Source organism: Setaria italica, chromosome VII (genome assembly GCF_000263155.2).
Source record: "Setaria italica strain Yugu1 chromosome VII, Setaria_italica_v2.0, whole genome shotgun sequence".
In the NCBI taxonomy this organism is placed as follows: Eukaryota; Viridiplantae; Streptophyta; class Magnoliopsida; order Poales; family Poaceae; genus Setaria; species Setaria italica.
In genome coordinates, this window is record NC_028456.1 from 30238484 (window position 1) to 30256753 (window position 18270).

General features: G+C 40.8%; 1 protein-coding gene across 5 annotated transcripts; it reads right to left on the reverse strand.

The window, feature by feature from the left end:
• Positions 1 to 335: 335 nt before the first annotated feature.
• Positions 336 to 13475, reverse strand: LOC101764808 (ABC transporter C family member 2). Of its 5 annotated transcripts, none has more exons than XM_012847668.2 (31): positions 13325 to 13470; positions 12647 to 12699; positions 12498 to 12558; positions 11997 to 12381; positions 11144 to 11325; positions 10991 to 11030; positions 10747 to 10906; positions 10534 to 10648; positions 10383 to 10463; positions 10279 to 10303; positions 10099 to 10155; positions 9823 to 9888; positions 9617 to 9691; positions 9070 to 9177; positions 8804 to 8938; positions 8030 to 8136; positions 7849 to 7942; positions 7548 to 7715; positions 7116 to 7256; positions 6245 to 6451; positions 6069 to 6167; positions 5715 to 5867; positions 4756 to 5150; positions 4428 to 4608; positions 4019 to 4342; positions 2965 to 3721; positions 2745 to 2866; positions 2160 to 2405; positions 1598 to 1699; positions 1104 to 1425; positions 336 to 835 (listed from the first exon to the last, which is right to left on the reverse strand). In XM_012847668.2, the coding sequence occupies exons 4-31, from the start codon at positions 12327 to 12329 to the stop codon at positions 741 to 743; spliced, it is 4890 nt and encodes a 1629-aa protein (XP_012703122.1). In that variant the 5' UTR covers positions 12330 to 12381; positions 12498 to 12558; positions 12647 to 12699; positions 13325 to 13470; the 3' UTR covers positions 336 to 740. The 5 variants fall into 5 exon arrangements, with proteins under 5 accessions (XP_012703122.1, XP_012703121.1, XP_022684167.1 ...); XM_012847667.3 differs by lacking the exon at positions 13325 to 13470 and adding an exon at positions 12821 to 13017; XM_022828432.1 differs by lacking the exon at positions 12498 to 12558.
• Between the last annotated feature and the right edge of the window lie 4795 nt (positions 13476 to 18270).

An 18270-nucleotide genomic window follows, 5' to 3' on the forward strand; every position in this document is an offset into this window, starting at 1 on the left:
CGGCGTGGTTACATTTGGACTTTTGGAGCATTGATTCATGGCCTTGTTGCAATGGTGCCTCCTAAATCTGACTGGCTTTTGCAGGCGAAGAGGCTGCAGAAATACGTGGAGTGGAGACGCTGGACGTGTTCAAGGTCTCCAATGCACGGCTGTGGGCCGTCGTCTTGGCCACGAAAGCGGACTACGGGAGATCGTTCGACGCGAGCACTCCGACTGAATCGACAGTACAGCGGCGAGAGCATGGTCCTTGGCAGCAAAAGATGGTTTGGCGCTTTGGTAGAGGCAACGATTCTGTATCTGGGCCAAATAACAGTTTAGAGGTATGCTCTGCAGTCTGCACTGACTTTAGCACTTATTTTGAATTAGGAACCATATCGTTATTACAACATTGGGCTATAACTGATCAGCAGAAATTAACCTTTGCACGCAATCGTCCCCTCACGAAAAGACTTGCATTGACACAAGTTACAGAAATCTAGCATATACTGATGTCGTGAGTTGAGAAATTACAATCCTCGCGGACGACGGTACGGCAACGTCTTTCTGTGCCAAAACTTGCTCGTTATTCATTTTCAGAGCGGCGTCAGGGCCGTGAATCTACTACTTAAAGCTTGCACGTCATATGTCCGTGGCAGCATCTACACAGTAGGAATCAAATCCGCTAGAAGAAATAACAGCACCTCCAACCTACTCCACAATGCAACTTCAGGGATCAGTGTTTCTACTCCAGAATTCTACATCTACATTTGGTCCCAGTCAATAGAACCGTTGTTCTCAAAATTGTAGGAAGGTTGCTGCAGGCGGTTGCGGCCCAATCTGCTCATCGTGGCGAGGCCTGAAAGCAATGCATATAAATTGCGTCAGAAAAAATTAGTAGCAGTTGATAAGCAGAGCAATTTCTTTTCTTCTAATTGAAGGCTAGTTCTGAGCATATACAGCTGATACCCGAGTAAAATTGGCATGGCAGATAGAAGACATTTCATATAATTTTGGCAAGACATGTCTTTGATAACTACTAATTGGTTTTTACTAATTTTCATCTGTTATTTAGTTCCAATGAGCATGACTGTGTCAGACATGTAAGAGTATAGAAACAACCATACCTTCGATGACTTTGTAAAGCGATGACCACCACCGGTCAGCTGGGACCTGATACTGATTTAGGGATTCATCAATTTCAGAATTGTGCTTCCCTTCTAGAACACTTTGCAGAGTGATTACAGCATCCTTTGTTCTCCTGAGGATATTATTTCCCTCAGCAGCTTCTAGGGCGAGGAGGTCACTGTGTGATGATGTGAGGCTTCTAGCAAGCGCAAATTGGGCAGCTTCTGCCCATCGATTAGAAGCCACCCATCTCCTTTGAATATCTTGCAGCTTGATTTCTTCTCTCCGTGATCTCTCCTCTCCACTTCCGAATACAAGACTCTGTTGATCATTTTTTATTCACAAAGAAAGATGAGTTAGCACACCTCTGAAGCCAGTGATGTAGATTAGCACAAAAGGGCACGTACAGGATTGCATGCACACATGTTAGTTCTTGTCACTGACACAACATGGCAAGATTAGCAAAATGAATACAATATTAGATGCAAAGTACCTTGAGATATTCTGCGTTGCTAGGTCCTGTACTCTGCACCATCTTGGAGAAAGCACTGTCCTCATTGCTCAGAAGATTCTCAGGTGAGTCAAATTCCAGAACCTGAAACACAACATTATGAAACTGAATGCCAACAAATATAGTGATGGGACGAAGTGTGCTCCAGTTTTTAGGTATCTCACTGATGAGAAAAGAAATGATTGATGCTTACACAGCAAATAAAGACCTGTACATCACGGACAATATATGACGAAGGAAGCACATTACCAACTACAAACAGCGACATCCAAATTATGAGAGCTACTTAAGCTTCTTTAGTCCTGATTTTAGTCTTTTGAAAACCTAATAACTAAATTCACTGTGATTAAATTTAGTAGTTGTTCGGATTGATAAAGAAATGAAACTAAAATGGTCTAACAATTAGTATCTATCCAAAATCTGCAAGTACTGGTAACTTTAAAAGTTGCAATAATCAGCACATGATATGAAAATACTATACATACTGACACTATAAGAATCAAGCACAACAACAAAAAGACAAAAGGTTTACTGCAGAACATACCTGCCCAGCACTTAGAATAAGCAACCTGTCACAGTCAATGACAGTGTTCAAACGGTGAGCAATTATGAGCATTGTGCAACTCTTGAATTCTTCTCGGATGGTTTTCTGAATAAGAGCATCAGTCCGTACATCAACTGCTGCTGTCGCCTCATCAAGAACAAGTATCTTTGCTCTTCTCAGCAGCGCACGAGCTAAGCTCAACAGCTGCCGTTGTCCAACACTAAAATTTTCACCAGCTTCAGAAACCTGTGCCAATAAAAAAAAAGCTCAAACTAGTGAAAACTTTCCGCATTGCTCATTCTGGAAAAACGAAGATCTTTAATACATATGCAAATAATTTTATTCAGGATTACTTTCTAGAGCGCAACACAATTATATTGTTTAGTAATTCCTTCTATAAAACAAAGTTTCTTTGACATCAAATATCCATTCACAAGTAATTAAGGAAGGTTAGAGTACCAAATGCTATCACATGCCAACTATGGCATCTGTACAAGCATACATCATTTGTAAAAGAAAACACAAGCGAGAATAAATTAATGGCCATGAACTTTTGGCATAAACAAAAGTATGCATGCTGCGTACCTCAGCATCTAGTCCAAGAGCATTCCTCCTGATAACATCCTTTAGATGAGCCCTTTCCAGAGCCTCCCAGAGATCCGCATCGTTGTGCTCATTAAAAGGATCCAGATTAAATCGAACAGAACCTGAAAGGACAAACGTAAACATTTGCCACATAAAAGCTAGAAATAACAAATTTACATACAGCACCTACAGTGCCAACATTTATTTTTCAGTATCATACCTGAAAATAGAACTGGTGCTTGTGGTATTATTCCTAGAACTTTGCGCAGGTCCCAAATTCCAAACTTGGAAGTGTCACAATCATCGATCAATATCCTCCCTCTTTCAAGCTCCACGATACGAAACAAAGCATTGAGCATGCTAGATTTACCAGCACCTGTTCTGCCAACTATTCCTACTTTCTCACTTCCATTAATAATGAAAGATATGCCATGAAGAACAGGAGGAAGTTCTGGTCGATATCGAAGAACGACATCTTCAAACTTGATGACACCTGATGATGGCCAACCAGGGGGTGGCCTATGGTCCTCAATGACAGGGGGAGCTTCAGAAGGCAACTCAATGTATGTTCCCACCCGTTCAACAGCATTTAAACTATTTTCAGCAAGACTAGCAAGACGAAGGACAGCTGTGAGCAAATTGGTAATATTGAGAGTGTAAGTAAGAAGTAGACCCATTGTAGATGCAAAGGCCTTCTGATTCTCTGCTCGTTGATTTTGCATAACAGCAAAAGTTGCTGTGAACCATATCATGATGCCACCCAGTGTTTCCAGACGAATAGCTAGCCACCTATTTGAACTCATGTTCACAAGTGTGAACCTAATGTTGTTGTCCATTGATCTCCCATTTATGTTTGCCATTCTATCATAGGCTTTATACGCACGGATTGTGGACAGACCATTCAGAGCCTCTGAGAACTGAGCATACACGGGAGACCTGGTAATGGAATCCAGACGCTTCACCTCGCGAGATGTTGTCTGAGATGAATACATTTACAAAGTGTCAACAAGGCAAAAGGTAACGATAGATTCCTCTATACTATTGAGGAAAGAAATCATTTGAAAATTTTTCCTTTCATACATGCCTGACTGTTCTAAGCAATCATGCTACTAGTTTCATGCAATGTAGAGAGCTGAAATTGTTTGCTTTAGTGGTGACTGGCAGAGCTTATTTCTAGGTGAGATGGAACTTCGGGTCATGTTGGTGCTTATTTTTAGCATGTGTTCCACAATAAAACTTTGATTTCAGTCATATATAATGTTTGGTTGGCATACCTGGTAATAGAGGTAAGCTGCATAAAACAAAATCAGGAGCGGCATGATGGCCCAGAGAGACATAGTGCTGACAAATCCGATGAGAACAAAAGTTGAGAGCAATTGAGATATTTGTGCCATAAACATATTGACAAAGACAGCAACATTCCTGTCAACGTCACCCAAATCCTTTGAAAATCTGTTGATGATCCGTCCAAGTGGGTTGGTATGAAAAAATACCATGGGAGCTCTTAATATTGACCGAAGCATGGCATCATGCAGCCTTTTTGCTGCCCGAAGACTTGATATAATCAACCAGTAAGAGTTTGAGAGAGTGACTAGAACCTAAAGCAAAAGATTTCACTTTATTAGCAAACAGACACAAAAGAGAGCACAACATATTAAAGAAGTAAACAATGGGTATAAATACCTGTCCGAAAGAAAGAATTCCATAGATCAAATTGTAGTAACCAGGGCCATGAATTTTCAGAGAACCCTGATCAGTCCAAACGCTCAACCATGTGCTACTTGAAATACGAAGAACTTCAGTCAGTGCATAGCAAAAGAAGAGTATGGATACCACCCACACCCCTCCCAGTGCATTTTTGTAACTGCAAAGATAATGATACTGAGTAAGCATATATTGCAGACCACCATGCTCAGTAAAGACGCTTTACAATATTAAGAATGCCTCAAAGTATCAATGAATATTCAAATATTAAACACTAGTTACAATCACATAAAATATTATCTTTTACCGTGAAAGGACCTTCGCACTGATAACTCCTGTTTCCCTTTCCTCTTGCTTAATAAGAACAGATTTACCCGGTTTTGTTTTATTAGAATCATCCTGGCTCTTCTGCGAACCTCCATCAACTATTACAACATCCCCATTCTCAGTTTGTTTTGCAACATCCTGTGATTTGCTTTCATCCTGCTTCTCTTCTACTTGTTCCTCCATTTTCCCAGCATTTTCCATAAGCTTCTTGAAGAGTTCGCCGCTGTTGCTAAGTTCATCAAAAGTGCCCTCCTCTTTAATTACACCATCATGAATCAGCACTATTTTATCGACATATGGCAGAAAATGCAGCTGATTGGTAACAAGAACCCGTGTTTTATGCTGTAGTTCTTCTTTGATACATTTGTCAAATACCTGCACATGTACTCAAGTCAGTGACAAGATTCTGTAGTAGCACATGTATAATAAGGAAAATTTAGGAAAAAAACACTGCAGAAAGCTTAATTATTTTCTAACAGTGGAAACACAAATTGCGGCCACTAATCTCAGACAGTGCTATGTGTCAATACTAACCCATATGATGTGACACATGGAACATCCACAGAAGCCCATTTGATATCAGTTGTATAACTATTTTTCAAGTAACTCTGTGAATGGTTGACTATAATCTATTGTCAGGCTGCGATGAATTTTGGATGGTTGTTGATTTTCAAATTATACTTTGCACAAATCCATGTGTCAAGGGACATGAATTATTAGTAAATCTGGGGTCTGGTCTATAGGCTCTGTGGGGAAGGGTCAATGTCTTCCAGACTCACTATGCTTCCTAGATAGATGGAACCTAAAAATAAGGATCAGGGACATCTCATGTAGAAACATCATTTCCAACTATCAATAGCTCATTGTTTCAGTATGTGAGCATAGATCATAAAAATAGGTAGTATAAACAAGATGGAATATAATTGATAGTGAATGCACCTGACGGCCAACATGGGCATCTAATGCACTGAGTGGATCATCAAATATGTATACATCTGAATCCGAATACACAGCTCTTGCCATTGAAACTCTTTGCTTCTGTCCCCCACTAATATTAACTCCTCTTTCACCAATCTCTGTGAGATCGCCTCCCTGATAGCAATCCATTATTCATTAATTTGCAGCAGAAAATTAAAGCACCATGCACCAATATTAGGAAACAAGAAAGGTGCAACTAGATTACAACATGCCAAATAAAGGAACATGTTCCCAAGGAAGCTCCCTCTTTATCAAATGAAACCTATAGTTCCAAAATTTTCATCTGCACAGTGAAATTTGAATACTTGTACTTACTGGGAGTAGGTGAAGGTCATGGCGCAATGAAGTTACATCTATTGCTTTCTCATAGCGTGGGGCTTGAAAAGGAGACCCAAACAATATGTTGTCCCGGACCTGTGAGGTCACAGTTAGATATCTGCATTAGTTATAGGAGGTTCAGCTCAGCAGAACTAAACAATGGAGAAACTCACGGTGGCATTGAAGATCCACGAAACTTGAGGAACATAAGCCACCGATCCACGAATGACCACTGAGGTATCTGATCCCGACACTGGTGGTATTTCTCCAAGCATGGCAGATATGAGAGAAGTTTTACCCTCCCCAGTACTTCCTACTATTGCAACTAAACTTCCAACAGGTACATCCAGATTGACATTTGATAAAGTTGGTCTCTCAGCCTGCCAACATTTAAAATCAGATGGAAAAAGGTAATGTTAACATCTTTATACTCATCTTGAAAAAAGAAGGATATCTCGACATAAGACTATAAGAGATAATAGAGATCCTTCAAACACGCAAGAAGCTGCTCACTAGGTCGCTAACCCAGGCCTATTAGGCCTGGAGGTCTTGGTCATGTTTTAGTTTTGGTTTGTGGCGTGTTTTTAGTTTTTGTTTGTTTCCTGTGTGTGGGGGTGTGCTGTGTGCTAAGGTTGGGAGCTTTTTCTAACCTTTCTGTACTTTCGTTTTTTTTCTCTCAATGAAATAACACGCAATTCTCCTGCGTCGTTCCAGAAAAAAAAAAGAGATAACAGAGTCCTATTATGTACTAGGAATATATCTACAGAAGTCATCTACTTTTAGCTATCTTATGAAACCAGTGGGCTATACAGGTAACAAATTTCTATCTCTTGTCCTGATCACTCACCCATACCCATGAAGCAGCTAGCCAACAAATCCTTCGATTCACTGACCACTGCAGACCCAACAAGAAGAGAGTTGTGCTAATGACTTGATTTCAGAAGAAAAGAAGTCGACTACTATAAATCCTAGGGCTGCAGTTGCAAGAGTGAAAAATAAGCAAATGCAAGTGGCAAGTAAAAAATATGTGAAACATGAATTTACCTGTGATTCCCATGAAAAATACCCATTCTTGATAGAAATGGCCGGAAGCTCAGGATCAATAGGTGGATTTGGCAGAAGCAATCTCTCTTCAGCCAACAGGAGATCTTCCAGGCGCTTCAATGATACCTTGCAATTAACCACCTGTTGAATTTACATGAAAAACAACAATGGTAAGACAACTGTGCAGTAAATCAAGCCATCATTGGAATGAATCAAAATTCCATTCCAACTATTTAGTTAGATAAATTTTCTAAGCCAAAACAATTTAGCTAGATAATTTTTCGAAGCCATATGAACAGACAATAAGGGGAAAATGAATGACCAGCTATCTAAGAATCTAGTAATTATATTCAGAAATTGGGATACTTTGTAATTTCCAAGTAGCTTTACAAATAACTTATAAAAGGGGGGAAAAAACATTATCCTACACACCTGAGTTATCAGATTCGGCAACATGAAAAGTGGAAACCTTAAGACTGCAAATAATGAAAGAGAAGTAAACGCCTTTGCTGGTGTCAAGTCACCTCCCAGTAGAGAATATACACCAAATGAAACAACAGTGACAATAACCGGGATACTGTTCAGGATAAAGCTATTCAGCTGCAACAAGCAAGAAAAATGATAAAGAGTAAGCGCAAAGGCAAAAATATGGTGCAAAATAAAACTTCTCACGAGTCAAGTTATGTACAAAAATTTCAATTTTTAAACTAGTGCAAAAATATAAGGAATATACCGCAGCAAGCAACTGAGCCCTGCGGAACCAAGAAAGCTCATCATCGCGGATGTCCTGCACCTTCGACTGGAAGCTTTGCTCCCAAGCATAACACCTAACAAAATAAGTTTTTGAAAATTAAAAGAGTTATAACCAAAGCTAGGTGTTAGTAATAAAGAAATAAAGAATGAATATAACATACTTGACTGTATCCATAGCAGCTAACACTTCATTCATGAGACTGATTCGCTTGTCGGTCCTTTGCAACCCCTCCTTGGTAAGTTTTTGCATTTTGCTGATGATGACTGTCTGAAAAAGAAAACAAATACAGAAACGATAAACCATAAAAGTCACTGTTGAACTCTGAAAGCAGTGAACTTACAGAAACTTCAACAGTCACAGTTTATTTGGCAGAGATGTGTCAAGTTTACAAATAGAATGTGATAAAGATGATACAGCTAAAACTGAGTTATGACCTTAATTGGGAAAAATATAGGGAGTCAACTGAATAGATCCATCGTAAAATTTTAGTTCCAAGACCAGTTCATCTATATATAATGTGAAATAACTACTGAACAACCACAGCTTCAGGTTATTAATTTTTGGTAATTGTAGAATACTGGATAGAACAAGTACAGGAACCATAACCAATGGTTTTTCCATAGAAATCTCAACGTGATAACAAATAAATACTAATTGATTTTTTTTTCTAAATAGGAGCTGAACAAAGTCATATGGAAGCCCCAACGAACATGTGCAATCCATAAGAGTCTACCACACCAACAAATAAATCAAAAGCTCACAGCATAATTACAGGAATTAGAAGAATGCGTATATGATGAACATCTTTTCTCTAATAATGCAGCAGCCAATTCACTAGTAACAATGGAACTGTCACTAAAACAGACAGCATAGGCACATATAGACATGCAACATAAGAAATTTCAGGATTGCAAGTTCACAAAGAGAAATGTACCTGAATTGGAAACAAAAGAACCAACATGAGCGCACCAACTAATGCTGCAGGACCAAGCTGTGCATATAGAAGGATCATGGAGATAACTATGCGGAAAGGCGCAGACCATAGGCTGTGAAGCTGCTGGCACACTTGCTGCAAAGGTGCAAATATAAATTAGAAGGATTGAAAACAAACACACACGAATGAACAGGATGCATAGTATCGACACACACTTCTCCCTCCTTCCTAACAGTGAGCCAATCTAATAACACAAATGCGGGTACCTGAAGGGACTCCGCGTCAGTCGAAATCAAATTGGTAATCCTCCCAGAAGCAAACTTCCTACGACTATCATTAGTCAGTCGCAAGGACTTGCGGAAAACAGCTGCAATCTGTGTGACAACAAGAAGCTAAACTTTGTTAAAAACTTTGATGACCATACATAGAGGAATAATAGAAAACAAGGTGGAGACCTTATAGAAGGGTCCATCTTCTAGATGCTAAAGCAAATTTCATATAAAAGTAAAACAATAACCAACAAAACCAGATAATGTAAAAGGAAATTTTGCAACAAATATTCCCCATTCTCTCACTAAATTCCCTACAACTATCTGTTAGGGCTACTTTGCTTAATATGGTATACATGGCCCAGTTGCCTATTCAACTTGCTTATTATCTGACATATCAGGAATTGTAATCCCAAGCCAACCATAGGTTCATAAGTAGAAGAGTGATCTCAAGAAGGGAACAAGAGATTCCATGGATGCCTGCTGATTGCATAACCTCTTAACAGAAGGGAAATAAAGTTCTTGATATGCAAGAAACACGTACCAATGTGGACCTCAACCTGAAACCGACACGCATGACATTCTGGAAGTACTGTGCCTCAGCAAGAACTCCCAGTGACTGAAAAATGAAGCAAAAGGATTATTCAATTTTGAATCACAAGTACCACAATTGTTGCTTAGAAGTTCAAACACACTGAAACAACGAAGAAATGCAGTGCACAACATGCAAGAAACGAAAATGATCCGTACCACTCCGGCAAAGATTGAGAAAGCGTAGATGTACCCGCTCCAAGATGGATCACCCTTTTGCATAGACTATCAGGGAAAAAAAGAGTTTAGTGGTGAAAAGGGAAAAAAAAGAAACATAGTGTAAGATTTGCACAATCGCATGGTCTATTCTAGAATCAATGCACTTACTAGTCTGTTATCGACAGTTACAGGTGATTAATGAAATGGAACATATTAGGATAAAATGAGCATTTCCATGTTATTGACATTGGAATGTCACAAAATGAGAAGCAATACCTCTAACAACAGGTTCAATATGAGTGGACCAACAAATTGAGAAGCATCATTGCCAATCTACAAAATTGAGGGAAACATATGAGCTGCTGAGAATAACACATAATGTTTATAATGGAAAAAATATGAAAAAGAAAAAACAGGGAAAATCGTCTAATGAAATGATATGGACAAAATGCTGACCTTAAAAAACCCTCCCAGCCAGAATCTGAAAGTGAAAATGATTAATCACTACATGCACAAAAATCAAATCAGACATATAGGTATCAGTGTACAATTGTTCATACCTTCCCCAAAGGCTGCTGTGAAGAGCTCGTAACAGCCAAGGTTTTGGTTTTCGAAGCTCATCATTCCAGCATTTCTGGAATCTGGTATAGGATCACCTTGTTAGGATTTGCAGGTAACAGTCATTTCAACAAGTAGAAAGGGAAAACATACCGGCTATACAAAGTTTCAGTCTCATCCCAGGTGTCTAGTTTCCAAATATCCTTATCTGTGATGGGCCTTTTATATCCTTGTTGCATTAGAGGAGTCATCCATGAAAAGAATATTCCTAGCAAAGTAACACGATATCAAAATCTGAAATCAAACAGGGATAGAAATTTAATTATGTATGTATCGGATAATGTGGAAGAATTTATAATCACTTACTGGAAAATATGTTGGCATGTCTCTCAGGGCAAATCTGCTCTCCACTAGGAAGAGGTTCATAATCAGTATTGTCGACCAGCTCCTCATTCCTGATAGGGGTATAACCCGGATAAGGATCCAAGCTAGGCAGATAAACCACCATGAGAATTCCAAACAAGAACTGTACAAAAAAAAAGGTTCAGTATATGGCAGAGATAACACCAAAATATGGTTATAGGACAACTATGGAAATGAAGATGCAGACCTGGCATACAATCTCACTGCAGTATAAGTAAAAGATTGAACTGCATAGGGAAAACACCAAGTTAGCCTATATGTAAATTTCTTAGTGTGATAAAAACTGAGTCATTGCAAAAATAGTTTCATCAACAAAATAGATGTTACAAATGTACTGTACCTCGAACTGTAGTACTGCCTCACTGAGAGCACAAGATTAAACATAGCAGCTTCCCCAATCAACACATAAATGACCACAAACCGGATGTACCATCTGAACTCATAGATATAAATTCTTGTCTCCAGAAGAATCATTACAAGCATACAGCACCAAGCAGCAGACTCAATGATCAATGAGACGATCTGTAGAAAATGCAGATTTTTAAATGCCCCAAAAGGCCATTAATGTACAACTGTGCAAGTGACTGTGTAGTGCTTTGTTAGGCCCATGGGTTAGAGCCCAAGAGCTATGTCGGTGAGTGTATAGTATATGTATCAAGAGACACAAAGAAGCAATAGACTTCCAGACTTTTCCCAATCCTCTTCAACAAGAATACATAAGTAAAGTTACACTGTGGTATACATAATTCCATAACAACTGAGGAACTGCGTTCAAACTTGAGTTATGGTTATCTATGTATCCGCATTTTCTGTATATCGCAGTTAACTCTTATTACTATCATTCACTGGCAACACAAAAGTAGAAGAGAAAATTAGCTTGCTGCCATCAATAAGTATAAATGGGAAAGCTCCATCTAGTGCGAGGATTCAAGGGGCCACATTTAGTTACTTGGATGGTATTTTCCTACTTGGTGATCTTTGCAATGGAACTGAGCAGTAGTACCCCAAAAATGTATACTACCAGTACTTGTGAGATGCGCCTACAAACACTGACTTTCTATAACTCAGCAGAAAGTAGGTCCTACAAAGTACTACATAATAGCACTCAGTAAATATACTTGTAACGGGTGCAATAATCTATCAACATGTAAAGTCAGAACTTGAAGGTAGCAATAATGTATTAGCCCTCTCACCTCAAATGGAGCAAGACCCGGCTGCCCATCCAAGTTCATGATGGAGGTACCAGTGGCAATCCGATACAGCGGCTCTGCTATGCAGTACACCAGTAGCAGCCCAAGCAGATAGTTGTAGTACGGTGAACGTAACTTGTATCGCTGCACTCTGTAGTCCCTCGTTGTCCTCCATATACGATAGAAGCAAACACCAAAGAGTGCGAGGTGTGAGATGCACACCACCAAGGTGTCGATGCCACACGGAGTGTAGGGGCCGAATGCATTCTCCACCACATGCGACCAAGCACCATGCTTGACCGGCTGGCAGTACCAATCCATTGGGTCAAACCCCATCTGGCCCCTTCCACTTAGCAAACCTGATCTTCACACAGTTCTGATGCCCCCCCTGAATTCAAGAAGTGAAACAAGAGAAAAATTCAGTAAATCAGCACTGTAATTCAACATCAATCTACCTGAAAATGTTCGTTTCAAAAAAATCTACCAGGAAACTAGTCTACTAACCCAAAGGTCAAGTAGGTACAAACGCTTCGGTTCCTAACCACTGTAACTCTGATAATTTCACCTAGCAAAGACATACACAGGGGCAGACTCATTGTTGGCATGGAGATTCAATTAACACCAAAAAAAATTGGAAAGTAAACTACGCCTACCTTAATCGGGTACAACCGAACAAGTGTGGCTCAACTTAGATGGATAGGTACCCCTGAGGAGGAAGAACAAGAAGAAGCATCACCCAATCAAAACAACAATGAATGGGATGGACATGGGAACCACGCATCACACGAATAAAAAACAAACAGAACGGGCAGAGAGAACACACGTACAAACAAAGCTAGAATTACTTGCCAATTGCAACCAAAAGGGAGAAACCAAAATCCACGAGCTGATGGATCCCCAGTTCCCCACCCCACTAGCCTGACGGAAGAGCGGTGCTGCAGCGTCGCCACATGCCCACTCCCACTACAACAGGCCAACCACAAAAAGGCAAAAGGAGATACTAACAACGAGGGTTTATCATCATCCCCCGACAGAAACGAGAATCCGCACCCAATGGCCCAGCCTCGCGAGATCCTCCCGCGAAAAGCTGCCACAAAAGCTCCGAAAGGTGGGGGAAAAACTCGCTCGCAACTTTTCTCGGTAAATTTTGCGAAGTGGGGGGTTATCTTCTCCGCTCGCGCTACGCCCAACGAGAGTCACCCAAACCACACGGGAGCTACGCGACAAGGCATCGAAATCAGAGGAACGCGCGCCGCGGAAAAAATCCGAAACATGGCTCCGCGATCGGAGGACCCACGGGCGGGGGGAGGGGGCGGGGGCGGAGAGCTCACCACGGCGGCGGATCAACTGGAGCGGCGGAGGCGGAGGCGCAGACGAAGTGTCAGCATCCCTCGCGGTGGCGAGCTGTGGACACCTCTCGCCTTCGTGGGAAGGAGAGCGGTCGAGAGGAGGAGGAGATGCGGAGTATACTAGTATAGAAGAATGCTGAGGAGGTCTATTTATGGGTTTGGATTCGAACACGCTGGCGCTACGGGCCTTTGGGGTGGGGGGCTACTGTATTTGGATTCTTCTACAGTCCTTTTTGTGGAGAGAAATATAGTGATTTGTTGGTTTCGTCATTGGTGATGTGTCTGCTATCAGTTCTCAGCCGCTTGCCTTTTTTTTGTAATTTTCTGCATTAGCAGTGTCCTGTGTAGACCACAGATCATGGGATGATTATGATATTGTGGGCATATCACCTTTGTAAAATTTACATCGAGGTGTGCTAATGAATTCAGATTGGTAACTTAGGTCCCGCGACGTGTCTGGTGGTAGTAGGTAGAAACTAGAAAGTACTCCAAAAGGTCTTATTTAACAGTTGGTATGCTACTTTTTTCACTTCTCAGACCAATATATTGATGGTTCTTTTTTTTTCAAAATACAGTACACTGCGAACCAGATTATTCTTTCTGGTTCGAAATATAAATAATTGTAGTCTATTGTAACTTCTAATTGAATCTTGTTAGCCTTGATAAAATCCAGATAGATTTAGGTACTGTTTGTTAGATTATATAAAGTGAACTATGGGTCATGAGTATTATGGTAAAAGACTATCTTAAAACCACAAATAATCCGAAATAAGTTAGTCTTAGGTAGCTTATTTCGGATTATTTGTGGTCCTATGATGATTTTTTACCTTACTACCCTTAGACCATAATCCAGCTTATATAATCTAGGAAGGAATAAACAGGCCCTAAGGTTCATGCTACTAGGTTTGTTATAAAAAGTAATTCCATATTACATAACCCTCTTTATTTGAAATGGTGTATTCGTGAGTGGTTGTTCAACCGAGTCTTAAGCATCCGATCACGAGACGAGATACTTTGTGTAACATAGCCTATGTCGGTCTAAATAGAGTAAAAAGATAGCACAATAAAATCGGACCAGTGCAGGGGTACTTTTACATAAACCTGATGCCGTCTTGGACCTTTTATTGTTTATCAGTTCTTGAGTAGCGCTACCCTCAAATCCTGTGATGGCCGATGGGGCCTTTTTCCTAGCTCTACTTCTCCACAGCCGAATTTAAAAAAAAAATAAGTGGTTTTGGTTTGCAATCGCGCCCACGCGCGAGATTCGGTGGCTGCTTTGAGGTTCGGTACGGAGTGTGGACGACGTCACTGCTGACGAGCGGCCAATCGGTGAGGGACTGGGACACTGGCGCAGCAGCATAGTCAAACAAAGAGCTACCGCGAGGCCCCATGTTCTGGCGCACTCCGAAATTGGCGGACACAGGGTTGTTCCGATGCGATTTTGCACGACACAGTTCTGGACTCTAGCAGTAGCAGATAATAGTATTAAACGCAGGAAAAAAAAACATATATTGCAGCAGACTAGCACTTTTTGTTTTTCTATTATATTTCGCGGAAATAATTTGCCTGTAGATGTACTACCCCATCTTTAAATATGACATTTACAACAACCTAATTAGTTTAAAACGAACTAAATTCGCTGCCTTGAATGTCATATATACGAGAACAGAGGGAGAAAAAGAACAAGTGAAAAAATGTCAAGGTGGTGTGTCTACTTACTAGAGCTGATTCCCGGTGTCTAGTGTTTCAGGTCACATCTGAAAAAAGGAAAAGGAAAGTAAACGGAGAATTCCTAGTTTGCAATACCGCTTAACAAACAATCCCCCAATCCATCAAGTTCCGAGGAAATATCTAAGTTCAAAAATCAATAGCAGTGTACAAGCGTGGAGTCAACATGGGATACAGCGTACTGCACGACCGTACGTGTGCCAACACTTCAGCAACTGATAATACTATACAGCACACACTTCTCTATCCCATTATTGTCCGAGAGATCATGGTCAATTCCACGACATAAGTGCAGTCCTGACGCAGCCAAAAGTTGGTACTCATTCTTTGCAAATTAGTCAGATTAGACGAGTTCTTTTTCTGTTTGCAATAAGTGGATTAGTATTACACCGGTGACCATCCCAGGAGGGAGTGTTCGTACAATTAGTCGAATTAAACGACTAATTTCTATCTTTTCGCCTGTTCTTGACGTCTGCTCTTAGCGCAGGAGCAAAAAAGTCAGTTGATATAAGGAAAAAAAAAGTTACCTATTGAGTCTAAGTATGATATCGACAAAGATATTTCTCCTGTGGTAAAACTTGCCGCTCCCAAACAAGCAGCAAGTCGTTTAGTGTGATTGCGACCTTTCGTTCCTTGCAAGAATTGGGTGACTACTGCACAAAGTCATCGAGATTACCCGTACCAACTGCTGCAACGCACCTGAATTTTACCATATCATGTACTTCTCAGAGGGAGCCACAAGAACAAATAACCTGACACAAGAAAAAACAAAATCACGAGTCAACGTCGACGAGAAAATAAAAATAGTGGTCGATCTAGCTTTGACCAAGTTAACGAACAGAGTCGTCAGCATGGATGTGTACTCCTGATTCCTGAGCGAGCAAAGTTCTCTGCAGGCATCCATGAGACCTTGACCATGGGGTAGAGCGTACTACTGCTGGATTCGTGTTCGTGCCAACATTTCACTATGGGGGCGTTTGATTCCCTTTGATTATTTTTAAGGAAGTGTCACATCAATATTTAGATACTAATTAGGAGTATTAAACGTAGGCTATTTACAAAACTCATTACATAAGTGGAGGCTAAACAGCGAGACGAACCTATTAAGCCTAATTAATCCATCATTAGCAAACGTTTACTGTAGCAACACATTGTCAAATCATGGACTAATTATGCTTAATAGATTCGTCTCGCCGTTTAGCCTCCACTTATGTAATGGATTTTGTAAATAGTCCACGTTTAATACTCCTAATTAGTATCTAAACATTCGATGTGACGGGTGTTTAAAAATAAGCAAACGAACCAAACCAGACCTATTTCCTCGGCCAAGCTACTCTATACACTCCATAACGCTTTCTCTTTCCGCCGGTCCGTCTGCTCTTTATCGCAGGAGCAGAAAAGTCAGTTGTTTTCTTTAGAAAGATTGCCACTTGAGTCTCCAGCTATAGCACGGGCCATCGACAAGGATATTTCTTGTGGAAAAGATGGCTTCTTCGAAACAACCGGCACGTCGTGCAGAGTGACAACCACCATTCTTCCTTTGCAAGCTCGAATTCCAGACTGACTCCTGCACAAAAAAATCGATCACCAGCTGACTTTGTGCACCTGGATCATTAACATATCATCAGCTTCCAGGAGCAACAAGATTCATGCAGGTGAGAGAAGCAAGAAATGAAGATCAGAATTGTGTTAAGGGGAAAGAAACAGTTGTCTAGCTTTTGACCAAGTTAGCAATGAACAAAGTCGTCAGCATGGATGTGTCTCGAGTGACCACAATCCTCGGCGGGATCGTCTCTGCGGTTGTATTTGCAGGCAGAAGTTGTTCCTGCTGTGTCACTGCACGTGCTGTTTGGCTTAACTTCAGTCTACGTGTTTTCATCATAATTGTATATAGTTGTAAGCTGAAGTCAGGGCAGAGGACATGTTCTTGTCCTGGAGTTCATAGGACAGAATATGCTCCAAACAATTACCAAATAAACCAGCTAGATGTGGCACCAGAACCACTTGCATGGTTTTTCAATCTGACCATCTTCATTATATTATATTTATATAAGCGATCCTTCAGACTCTAGCCATGGGCCCCGAGCAGGTGAATTCCAGGATCAAAAGCTTGGTTAGGGTAGGTGGCGATTAGACATTTCCTGCAAAGTGCTCATGCCTGTTCAGCATGTAACGGAAGCATAGATGTCAGCTAACAGAAAAGGAGATACATTTTTCTTCTCTGCGGAGATAAACCAAATGACCGTGATGGTGACCGCAGAGAGGCATCGCTTTGTATCTCCAGCAACTTGCAATTCGGAGCATTCAGATTCTCTAATGCACTTGATACATCAAGTGGGCCTCCAAGCATCTAATCAGTTCAGGATCAGAAAAGTTTGTCTGCATAATTGGTGGGCCTCATAGATTGAACCAAGAAGAAGAAGCAATCAGCAGGACATAGCCGGGAACATATTAGATGGGCCTTAATGACTGGGTTTAAGCAAAGCGGCATGGGCTGAATTTTTATGGGCCTAAAAGGTCCAACTGTTTGTGTTTGAGTGTGGGCCGCCGAGAGTTACCTGATGGATTACCAACCAATTTGTAATACGGACTGTGGTAGTCTGAGTTTCGTCCCTCACGTGCAAAATCAGGTATCGACCGTCCCTCAACTTTAAAATCCGTTTATTTTTTATCCCTCAACTGTTTTAAGAGCGGTTTCGCATGATGTGGCACCAGGTCCCACATATCGAGGCCAGGTTGCTTTCTTCATCCCTCTCTTCCTCCTTCCCCTCTTCGCACTTCACCCCACCTACCTCTAACCACCGGCCGCTATGTACCGGAGCCGCGCCCTCGCCTTTACGCGCCGCCGGTGTAACATCCCGCATATTCTCTTTCGCCCCCAAACATTAAAACTTTTCTTTACAAACAAACCTTACATAAATATAACAGCATATGTGTTGCACATGGTTGCTTTAGTAATCCTTCCTAAGTTTAGATCTAAAACTTACATCAAACCCTACCTATAACTCCTAGGAACAATATCTCTTGAGTTAATATTCAAATGCAATTTGAATATTAATTCTCAACTCAAATCCCCATAGGATCCTCATTCAGCTCCAACCACACTCAAACCCCATTAAATTCCAAAACCCTTCCAAAAGTCACATCTCTATGGCCAACCCAACCCGATTAACGCCGTCACAAGCGGGTTATACGACGAG